General features: G+C 50.4%; 4 protein-coding genes across 4 annotated transcripts; all 4 read left to right on the top strand.

Moving 5' to 3' along the window:
* Positions 1-219: 219 nt before the first annotated feature.
* On the top strand, positions 220-925 carry PG986_010744 (uncharacterized protein; the record flags this gene model as incomplete). Its single annotated transcript, XM_066846966.1, has 3 exons — positions 220-307; positions 432-616; positions 668-925. 3 exons carry the CDS (start codon positions 220-222, stop codon positions 923-925), a joined length of 531 nt encoding a protein of 176 aa, XP_066696457.1.
* Positions 926-2,700: 1,775 nt separating this feature from the next.
* Positions 2,701-3,233, top strand: PG986_010743 (uncharacterized protein; the record flags this gene model as incomplete). The annotated part of the gene is made up of 2 exons (XM_066846965.1): positions 2,701-2,844; positions 3,042-3,233. The coding sequence occupies 2 exons, from the start codon at positions 2,701-2,703 to the stop codon at positions 3,231-3,233; spliced, it is 336 nt and encodes a 111-aa protein (XP_066696456.1).
* Positions 3,234-3,539: 306 nt separating this feature from the next.
* PG986_010742 (uncharacterized protein) lies at positions 3,540-3,830 on the top strand (the record flags this gene model as incomplete). Its single annotated transcript, XM_066846964.1, has 2 exons — positions 3,540-3,639; positions 3,724-3,830. 2 exons carry the CDS (start codon positions 3,540-3,542, stop codon positions 3,828-3,830), a joined length of 207 nt encoding a protein of 68 aa, XP_066696455.1.
* A 2,910-nt stretch (positions 3,831-6,740) lies between these two features.
* PG986_010741 (helicase-like protein) lies at positions 6,741-10,481 on the top strand (the record flags this gene model as incomplete). Its single annotated transcript, XM_066846963.1, has 3 exons — positions 6,741-7,040; positions 7,105-9,677; positions 9,737-10,481. The coding sequence occupies 3 exons, from the start codon at positions 6,741-6,743 to the stop codon at positions 10,479-10,481; spliced, it is 3,618 nt and encodes a 1,205-aa protein (XP_066696454.1).
* Between the last annotated feature and the right edge of the window lie 683 nt (positions 10,482-11,164).

Raw genomic sequence — 11,164 nt, 5'->3', positions numbered from 1 at the left:
GAGAACACAGTGGCCATGAGCTCAGCGGGCCGTACCAGAGGGAGAGCCCGTGGCATCAAACGCCGTTCAAGTGCTCCTCGATTCACCGAATATGTTCGTTACAGCCGGATAGAGGGAATTACCCCCTGAGGTTCGTGTTCTGTTGAGGAACGCAATAGTTTGCAGCAACCATCGCGATATGCAATACACCATTACCTTTGGAGGACGCTTGACTGGGCTATGGGAAACTGCTTCGGGGAGTTCGAGGACGACGAGAGCAACGGCAAGGGCACTGGCATATCAAAGCCAGCTAGACACAGAACCGAAAGTACGAGGCGGAACAAACCCCGGGAGTTCGAATTTCCGGGCTGTTGGATAGGTTAGTCAGTTTCCATGTTGTAGGTGTCCTGCCGATAGCTGGTTAAACCGTTGATGGAATGGTGCTATCATAGACAATGGTGAAGACCGCGACAAGAACGATTACGAGAATATCCAGATAGCCAATCGGCGGATGGATGACATTGACAAGATGTGGATGCCGACCTCGCAAAACTGGAACCGTGATGCTTGGACTTCACAGCAAGCTATTCCGGAACCAACAGCAGCAAGAGTCGCCCCTCATAGCCCAGGAGGCGTGGTAAGCGCCATATGTACATTGTGTCTCTTAATGGGTAGAATACCAGACTAGAGTAAAATTGACAGGTTTGATATGGACATCAAGCGCGAAGAGCGTAAATTTCAAGGTGTAGTTTCAAAGAAGTCACCTCTCAAGTCTCGATCGCCCGCGGCGCTCACCACGAGACGTGTCACTACGGCATCCCCCACGACCGCAGCCTGGTGCTGTAGGTTTGAGCATCGGCGTGAAAAGGCTCACCGCCGGGCGGAGTCCAGCGGCGCGTGGCTGCTCGGTACACCCAGCACACGCTTGACTGTGCGAGGTCGATGATGGCGGGCTTCGTGACTCGAGAGGCGACTAGGGTCCTCCGGGCCGTGATCCGGGGCGGCGGCCAGCATCGTCATTCTAGCGACGACGTGGCGACATTACGTCCGCTGGGCCGGGATCTGGGGGCACCCCCGACTCCGTCCCCAGCGGCGTCTTTTAATGTCGCAGCCAGTGATAGCACTGATGGTAGGAAGGGAGGCCGGACTGTCATCGGTGTTTGGGCGGCTAAGTATCAACAGTACATGCCTAACTTCTGCGTCAATCATCTAGGTCCAGCTGAGGGCTAGCAGGAGAGAGGCGGCAAATGCCTATCACATACGAGATCTGTATCACTTGTTGCCAGTCAAGAGATTTCACGGTGAACTGATGCAGTCGTGAATTGAGCAATTGCATGTGTGGGTGGTCCATTCTTATGCGGTCCGCAATCGAAAAAGATCATCCAACATACGGAGTTAAGGGATGCCGGAGTCTGACAAAAGTAAACTTTTAATTCTCCAGAAACGGCCATCTGCAGTATCGAGCACTCAATGAGATTATCCTCAACAACCGTACGTTGCACATCTCAAAACAAACCGCGGGGTGGATTGAGCGTGTACAGTCGGCGGAGACTTTAATAAGCCTTGAGCGAGAGACTGGATTAGCAGACAAGCGCTCCTCAGCTGCTCACTCGTTGACGCGTATAAGATACCAATACCAGCATGTCGTAGGCATCTGATACGATCTAGATCTGTCAATTCAAATATACGCCAAGTAGACCCGTACGATTTGCAAGTACAAGCACAATTGTAGAGAAACACACAATTGTTGACTCTTGAAGGGTGGTCTGCTCGTCATGCTTTAACATGCAGCGTACGACTGACTGTATTCACGTAGTTGATGCATATGCTTTAGTGGGTGAATTGGCCTGTGTTTTGAGGTGGAGTCCCTGTGGCTTGGCTTAGGGTGTCCGGGCTGCTTACGGTGCATCCTTTAGTGAAGGCTTGTGGAGTTACTTGCTACTGGGCAGGCAACGTTGAAGAAAAGTGGGTGGACGAGATTTGGGATATTCATCATACCTCTAGGTATGTAGTTTCAAATCACAGCATCATGGCCCAGAATGTAATAGTCGATGGTTGCTTGAAGTCAGAAAATGTTGTCTGTCGTCGCTTACTGCCTACCGGAATATGGCTCCCCAGGAAGCATGGTTACCAGTTACACCGCCATGAAGCGGGTCTTGTATGCCGCCATATTCGCGCTTGCCATCTTTGCGCTGGTATGGTATCTTCGTCACGGTACACTTGCCTCGTCTTCCAACGTTGGCAAGTGACGGGACTTTCCGGCTGCCTTGGGCAGCATCCTACTTATACTTGCCTGCAAGTTCCTCACAGTGTTGCCGCTCTAGTGACTCTTTCGGAAGAGGCCAACAGGCCGATCGCGACCTCCACGTCGTTGTTGCCAGCCTGCTCTAGTGTGTTATTGTCTCTGTCTTTATTGGTGGAATTACCTCCTGGCTCTTCATCCCCGGAATCGTCTTCGCATCGTTGGGGTTCGGCTTCTACCTCGAATGATCGCAGGACCTGTCGCGTTCGTGGTCGTTTCGCTACGGGATTCGCAGTGATACGATCGCCATTGGCGAACAGCCATGACCACGAGCCACAGCCCTTCTATGACGCCATTACCAATGACGGAGACGGCAGATAGGTACCAGAAACGAGAGTGTGGAAGGGAGAGAACAGTTGCAATGCCCATTATGTCAGATGGAAGCTGCTTCAAAAGGCACATGTGCAGTGTGCCGCGCGATGCAAGTCAGCGGCTCAAACGGCAACGCTATTCTGGGGAAGGGTACGATGAACGACCCCACCAAAGTAGGTGTGGAGGAGTTGGTTGGTTGGTGGGATCTGCTTAACGTCATGGCCCGCATTGCGTCATTGGCTGTTCCCAACGTACGTTTTGCTTGCTGTAAGGCAAAGAGCTGACAGTTGCACTCTGGCACTAGAACTCTGGGATCATGGCATGAACGCTATCGTATGCAATGCTTTCGTTGGTAAACAAATAGCATTGACAGATCGACCTCATGTTTCGTATATTGCTACACAAGGTGGGCAAGAGAAGCCTTCTGATAAGCTCTAGATTACTGTAGCTCAAGCTTCGGTGGGGGCCGCTACCTGCAAGCCGCGCCTCCAGCATCGAGATTCAAAGTCCCAAAGGGCTGAAATGCGTTGCAGGCTGTGCCAAGTCTCGCAAAGTTGGCAGCAGCCAAAGAGAGCGCTGTTCCAGTATTGCTGAGCTCATGGACGCTACGCAAATGCCCGAATCTAGGTCCTCGGTCTAGATCCAAATGCTTGTTACGTGTTTCGAATTGACCGCGAAATGACGCCCTCGGTTACGCAACACGCGCAACAACAACAGGTTCGGGTCCCGGCAACCTGATCGGCGGTTGACTGTGATGCAATGACGGAGACCCACGGCGGCAGTACGCGAGCCGCCTCTTACTGCCCTGGAAATAGAGTCAAGATGTGTATATAAGGCCAGACCACAGCCACTCAATGTAGGATTTCTTTCCCCAGATCATCACATCATTCCAACAAACAAACAAGCACACACACTTTTCACCACCACTTCCAACCAAATCATCAACATGGACAAGCTCAAGGGTGCCATTGACTCCAAGGTGGGCGGCAAGTCTTCCCAGCCTGGCAACGGCATTGAGCGCAGTGCCGATAACGCTGCCAACCAGCGTAAGTAAAACCTACTCTCCCCTCCTATTTTCCAACCGGATATATCTTCCTTGAGCAATGACTGACATTGCTCTCGTATTACAGAGGCCGACAAGATCGGTGGACAGGCCGGTATCCCCGCGTCTCAGAACGACACCATCCACAAGGGTCTCGACTCCAAGATCAACGAGAAGATCCCTGGTGGCAATTAAGCACCTCTTCTCCACCAACCCTATTACGATAATGAAGGGACTTCCGAAGGAATTGCCTGACTATGATACCAACTTTCTTGCGATGGGAGAACACTACGTGGAACCATGAGGCTTCCATCACATGTATTATCATGATGGTTACGAGAACGTAATGATAGATATGATCAAATGGACACAACAAAATCAACCAAACCCTTCCTTGACCAAGTGTTATGTTCTCCACTTCAATCATGGCCCAGTGTGCCAGTCATAAATCGAATTGAAGTGTGAATGGTACCTTTTGGGAATATCTGGCGCATGTCCTCATCTCATTCTTATATGTTCATAGCTGCTCCCTTTCTTTTTTTATCTTCGTCTTCTTCTTTCTACTACTGACTTTGTACCGTTATCTGGTCAGTTCATGTCATGTTACATGTGTGATATACTCGATTTTCGACGTTGCAGACCTATTTGGTCCCATTCCTCTCCCCATCATGATCCCGTTCCTGCAGTGCCAAGCCATTGACTCGTTTTTTCTTTTCAAGATGTGGTTCCATCGAGTGCAATTAAAGTCTTCGTGGATTGAATGCAGACAGTAGCCTGATGAAATCTAAAGATTTTTCTCCTCATTCCGCACCGATAGTGCCTGCGGACCTTTGGTGGCTGATATGGACTTAAGTCTCGATGACAATCCACAGCAACGAGTTTTATCCAACAGGTTACTGTATTGTTTCTAAAAGATATCTCAAAAAGGATATCGTTATTATATTGCCCTCTCCCTATCATCAATCGTGGGGCTTTTGCCTCTCGAGTGTAGCAGTGCCACGTTGATGTGTCACTGCCCAGAACACCCACCAATTTATGCACCTGTGGTCCCCTTCATATCTTGGCTACCACAGTTCAGGTACTTCTATGGGTAGGAGGTATGTCTATGGCCTATATATGCCAAATGCTCTCTGCGAGCTTTTCATTGTTGTGTTGAGCCGCAGAAGATCTACTGTATCATTATACTTGAAGCGGATGTCTTTCGACTCATCCATTTTAAATATTCGCTTTCCGGATATCTGGAGCTGGCTTTATGCCTTTATGTATTCTGCTTCCCTTGTAGTTGCTTCTGCAGCCACTAGACTATGTCTCCTGGACCCGGTGCTCCGATAGTAGACCCGGGCCGGCCCAAGACCGATCGGACCCGCGACATCGGGCCATAACCCCGGTACCCAACCTATTTGGCTTCTCAGGCGCCGAAATTTGGATTCCGGTTCAATATCCTCTCTTCCATCACACTTCTTCTTCAATATTTTACTAGAGGTCACTCCAACCACCTTTCAACACCTAAGCATCTCAACATTGTTCACGCAGGTGAACATATCTGATGGAACACGAATACTTTCATGATCATCGCGCTTAGGAACCAGCCCTCAGCCTGTCCCTCACTGGTGGGCTCCTCTCGTCCCATGGTCTCCTCAGCATCTCGGTAAAGCTCCATCAAACGAGAACGCCGAGACACTCTACCTGACAGGGAAAGGAATCTTTTTTCTCCAGAGTATGACCGGAGATGATTCAATCCCCAGGAGGGAACCCATCAGAGTAGGTTTGCAACACTTCATCATCGCGTGTGGGTGAGTCAGCCGCCTGACAGATCATCCCTGGCAAATCATCCGCACTCATGGTGTCTGAAGCTGACCAATGCCAGGTCTCAATCGAAAGGGAGACAAGACGCAGTGGCGACTGGCTCGGGCCACCAAGACACGGGTGGGCTTTGTTTGCTACCTTTCGTTTTTATTTCTAATTGCAGCCATACATGCAATTGCCACGGCAAAGAGCTGCTGGCCTGGCAAACTTGACGCAATAGTGAAATTTCACGAGACGGCCGGTATTTACTTGTGTGTATATGCGAGAGCAACGCTTTGCAGGACGTTTCTGACTGTGTCAAATTACCCAGGAAGTGTGGAAAGACATTTCGCTGTCTCTTCTGCAGGCTGGCTGCGTGTTCCCGCCCGCATCCCTGCACGACAAACGGACGATATACCGATCATATCAGGGGCAAGCTTTGTCTCAGAAAGCAACTTGGCTTTTTCCTCCCTTTGAATGGGGTATTTGTCAAACTGGCAAATAGCGCCTTCAGAGTATTGTTGTTTCCCAAGAAGACAATGCCAGGGTGGCATCTCCATTCAAACTTTCGAAGGGGTGCCAATTCCCACCTGCACCTGCATCTAATACCCAGGGGACCACCAAGAGCAAGTATACCGTGAGTCCCACCCGTGCCTGCCATCGCCGGACATAAAACCTTACCACACGGCAGGTACACCTGCACCTCACAACAGAGGAACACAAACGTTCCCGACGATCTCGCCGAGGCTTGTCGGCCTCCTCAGTACCCTTCTCTTGAAAAGGCTGAGCCGACTGGAAGGAAAATTTTTCCCCACCGTGACGGCTCGGTATCTGTGCCCAAGTGTGCACTGTACTGGAAATTTGTGGTCGAGTTTTTATTTTCCACACACGCGCGCTGGTGCACATGTTTATTCCACTCGCATTCCCCCCCAGTTGAATAACAAAACACTCCAAGCGTTATGCGCGTTTTCCGAAACCACGACATAGTGGAGTAACTGCTGCGAGTGGCACGGTACGTTTATCCCGCCTGGATCCATATACGCAACTGGCATCACCGCATCCAAGTCAATTGAACGCAGTGCTGTAGCCTACTGGCATCAACTTTGCGTTCAATAGTTTGTTTTGCTTGCTGTACAACTTCCCATTGACTGTTTAATTAATCCCCAACAACCACCCATCCTTCAACACCATTTCATCCCCGTCGATGTCGAATCTGTATTAGGTTCTGTACCATCACCACTCATGTAAAAGTTTGTTGTCTATCACTATCACCATCATCATCAACAACAACATCCCACTGACCAACTGCAGGAACCCGTGATGGACCAAGCTGACTACGACGCCGCCGCCACCCTCTCCCAGTCGGAGGATTGGACCAGTCTGCCAGAACTGCCCACATCCTCCGAGCTCAACCCCGACTGGGAGAGGGACGGTGACGAGATCAGAGCTCGTGTGAGACTCAACGACGTCACACAACCATATTACTACAAGGACGAGTACCTTCGTACTCACTACTTCCTCCAACGCGAAGATGGAGTTACCAATCTCCGGAAGTCGATTTCCGACTTCAAGTTGTTTCCCAAGATGATGGACAACGATGACACTTGCATCTACACCAAGGTAAGCTACTAACCTGCCACGATGTCCTCCGGCCTGGTTCGTACTGACTTCCATCCTTTCCTAGGTCTTTATCAAGGGCTACCAGATGACCAACCAAGGACCGCTGTGTCGAATCTCGTTCTCTACCGAGCGTGCTGGCAAGAAGATCCGATGGTCCAATACTCGTCGTTTGACTCCAGGTACAATCGTTGCTCTTTCTGCATCGACCGATAGGTTCGAGTGCCAATGCAAGGTTGCCTCCATCGTCGAGAAGATCGTCGAAGGACCAATTGTCACAATCCATATCTTGTGGGCAAGCGTCGACGACGCAGTATTCGATCCCATGGAGGAACTTGTCATGATTGAGTCCCGACACGGCTTTTACGAGGCTATCCGTCATTCTCTTGTTGGATTGCAATACGTTGCCACAACACCCTCTCCTTTGATCAAATATCTCGTTCTAGGAAGCAAAGCTGACGCCACTCCCCAATACGTTCAAGATCACCCGGAAATGGACATCACGCCTTTGCTCACCCAAAGGCCTCCCGATGTACCCCAAGCTCAGAACATCATGGATGTCTGCAAGAACGTCAATGTTCTCGATGGCATTCCCTCAATCATCGAGCCATACACGAGCCTTGATGATTCGCAACTTCAGGCAGTTCATCGCATCCTGACCAAGGAACTAGCCATCATCCAGGGCCCTCCAGGCACCGGAAAAACATTCACGTCGGTTCAAGCACTACGAATCCTAATCCAGTCTCAAGACCCGAGTACATCTGCACCAATCATTGTTGCCGCTGAGACAAACCATGCTGTCGATCAGATCCTGAAGCAGCTGATCGGTTTGGGTTTGGGTGATCTGGTAGTTCGACTTGGCGGTAGAACGAAAGATCAGAATCTCAAGGATCACAGCGTTCACAACTTACGTAAACGAGCCCAGCACACACCTGACGATGTCTACAATCACGCAGCCAACAACACCAAAAAGAGCTTTAGCAGTATCTATAGTGCTCTTGACAGAAACAGGAAACAGCTCAGAGACCTTGTCGCAACGGTCTTCACTGACAGCCTTCTGAAGTCGGACTACCTTCTCGAAGAAGGTATCATTACCCAAGACCAATACCAATGTCTCATGGACGAAGATTGGGGTGACGGTGATTCGGACATTATGAGAGATTGGCTTGGTCCTTCATGTTGCCATACAGCGGAGTTACGTCGATTCTATGATCCAATGTTCGATACGGAAGAGATTTGCCAAGAGGATGAAGTCGAGGGCGCTGGACTTGAGATGGAAGACGATGTGGCCATCGATGACCTTGACAGCGGTCGTCTCAAAGGAACCTGGATCGACATCGACCGACTGTATGGCGGCTCGAACGCGAAGAACTATCTCGACACCGACATAGCCCTCAAAAAGCAGCTTCACAAGAAGAAGCTTTGGGATATCGATCAGCAGTTCCGTGGCGCTATTTACGAGCACTGGCAGAAACGCCTGGTCGAGGGAAAGATGGCTGCCTTCCGTGATTTGCTCGCTAACAACATGCGCCTCACCAAGAACCTCAAGGATGCCCGCTGCCGTCGAGACTCCCAGTCAATCAAGAAGATGCAAATCAAGATTGTTGGCTGTACCACCACTGGTCTGTCCAAGTACCGTGATCTCATATCGGCTATACAACCTCGAGTCCTACTTGTTGAAGAGGCTGCCCAGAGTCGAGAGGCCCAAATCACGGCAGCGTTGCTACCTAGCCTCCAACAACTTGTCTTGGTGGGTGATCACCAGCAGCTGGCTCCTCATTGCAGTGTACCTGGCCTCGCTGGTTGTCCGTATCATCTTTGCACTTCGATGTTCGAACGCCTTGTCAAATATATGCAAATGCCTTTCACTGTGCTTGAAGTGCAGCGTCGCATGATTCCAGAGGCTCGCCAAGTTCTCAGCCACTTCTACAAGAAGCTCAGAGATCATCCCATGGTGGAAGATCCTATACACCGGCCCCCGATTCCGGGTATGAAGTATCCCCTTTACTTCTGCCACCACAGCTACCCCGAAGGAGTCGATGCACAGCTCAACAGCATGTACAACATCGAAGAAGCCGAGCACATCGTCAAGTTCGCCGAGTACCTGATCATGAACGGAACACCCGCGGAGAAGATCACCATTCTGACTTTTTACCGCGGCCAGCGGAAAAAGATCATGCAGGAAGCTGCTAAGAGGCCTTACATTGCACCTCTTGCCAGCCTCAAAGTCAACACGGTCGATTCCTATCAGGGCGAAGAGAATGATGTCATTCTTCTGTCTCTCGTCCGCAGTAGCCGACCTAAAGATGACCTTCGCGTTGGTTTCGTTGAAGACATGCACCGCGGTGTGGTCGCCATCAGCCGTGCACGTCGTGGATTCTACATCTTCGGAAACTACCACAACGTGATCAACGCCACGGACGCTTCAAAGATGATGTGGGGACCTGTCAGAGACGCATTCCAGCGTGGCGGCTTCTTCGATGCTCGGAAGCCCGGCTTGCCTATCTACTGCGTGAAGCATAATAAAACCGTTCACATGGACTACGCTGTCTCATGGGACGGCCATCATGGTGGATGTTTCAATAAGTGCGGCGAGGTATTTCCCAGCTGCGGTCATCCCTGCCATCTTTTCTGCCATCCGTAAGTTGTTTCCTTTCCGCGGGTCATTATCACGACATGTTAACCAACAAACTCTTTAGGATGCCCCATGAGAAGCTCCGATGCAAGCAGCCGTGCGAGCGCCTGCTACGCTGTGGCCATGCCTGCAGCAATGATTGTGGTGACAAGTGCCGATGCTCGCGGAGTTGTGCAGCATTTGACGGCATTCCGCTTCCTCCTAACCAAACCCAGAGCGTTCCTATCCACTACAGCCAAGCCTGGACTGGATATAATGCACAATCAGATGATCGTCGTGTGGCTGCAATGCAATATACGGATGGAGCTAGCGATATGCTTATTGATGTCGCACCCCGTATCACTGAGCAGGCCATTGTCGACAAGTTTCGACTTGTCACGTTGTCCCCGGATGGGACGCGAGCTGTCGGTGATGAGGCAGTAGTCGTCAACAGCAGCGCCTCAGTTTCTCCCAGCAAATCGACGGATATTGGTCAAGACGTCAGCAGCCATTCGCCTACTTCCTCGGCAAAGAGCTCGAACGCCGCGCAGATTTCCGTTGGGCCGAAGAAGCCGATGGTGCCAGCAGTTCGACGTTCCGGAAACGCACGAACATCGAACAATACTGGCCGCAGACGACCAGCACCTGCCTCTATCGTTCCTCCGATTAAGCTCACACTGAACAAAAGCGAGAAGAATCCGTCGCCTGTCGTTGCCGAGTGGGAGAGACAGGATGAGGAGGATATGCTGATCCCTGAAGTTGTTGGAGGAAGCACAGCGGCAAAGGAGAAGGCTCAAAATGAGGTTAAGAACCTCATCGACTTTGATTAAGTCAGTGGTTCCCCTGTTTTCCGTTTATAGCGTTTTATTAGGTTAAAGTGCTTTTTTTCGTTGCGTTGCGATCCAGTCTGATTAATACGCAATGAGTAGGTAGATAGATTACTTAAGGCAATTCCTTTAGATAGAATAAAATTGGGGTTGAACGAATCTTGCCAGAGCAGATGTCATTGGCATCCAGTACCTCTAGACTGCTGTCCTCAAGTGCGGGGACCATGCACCTTAATCCACAGTTGATCGGGAATTTTCTACATTTCCGCCTTCTGTTCCAGATCTGTTATATGAGAAACTTGATAGAACCGATGGAATTTTCGTGAGATTTTTTGCAATACTGAATGTCTCTTTTGTCAATCTCCAGGAGGAGATGCAAGGCACCAAATTGGGTTCTACTTGGCTACAGTGGATGATGGTTTACCCATAGGTCAGTGCTGCATCCCCGCGCTGCAGTGGAGAACCGACAAATGCCGATGATGGATGAGGGGCAGCGTCGCATTCTCACATCCTGTCGACATGTTTCCAAGAGTGAGAGAGATCTAATCATGTATTTAAAGGGGGACGACCTTCTCACTAGCAGTATGGCACTCCGTTGTCATTTCTGAAATCCGTGTTGTGAGCTAATCTGGCCGTCCGACGATGGATGCGATTTGGCTGCAACAGGGCTGCTCCAGTGAAGATCT

Source organism: Apiospora aurea (assembly GCF_038362705.1).
Source record: "Apiospora aurea strain CBS 24483 chromosome Unknown utg000007l_segment0_segment0, whole genome shotgun sequence".
In the NCBI taxonomy this organism is placed as follows: Eukaryota; Fungi; Ascomycota; class Sordariomycetes; order Amphisphaeriales; family Apiosporaceae; genus Apiospora; species Apiospora aurea.
The sequence above is the reverse complement of the archived record's forward strand: the minus strand, read 5'-3'. Positions and strand labels throughout refer to the sequence as shown.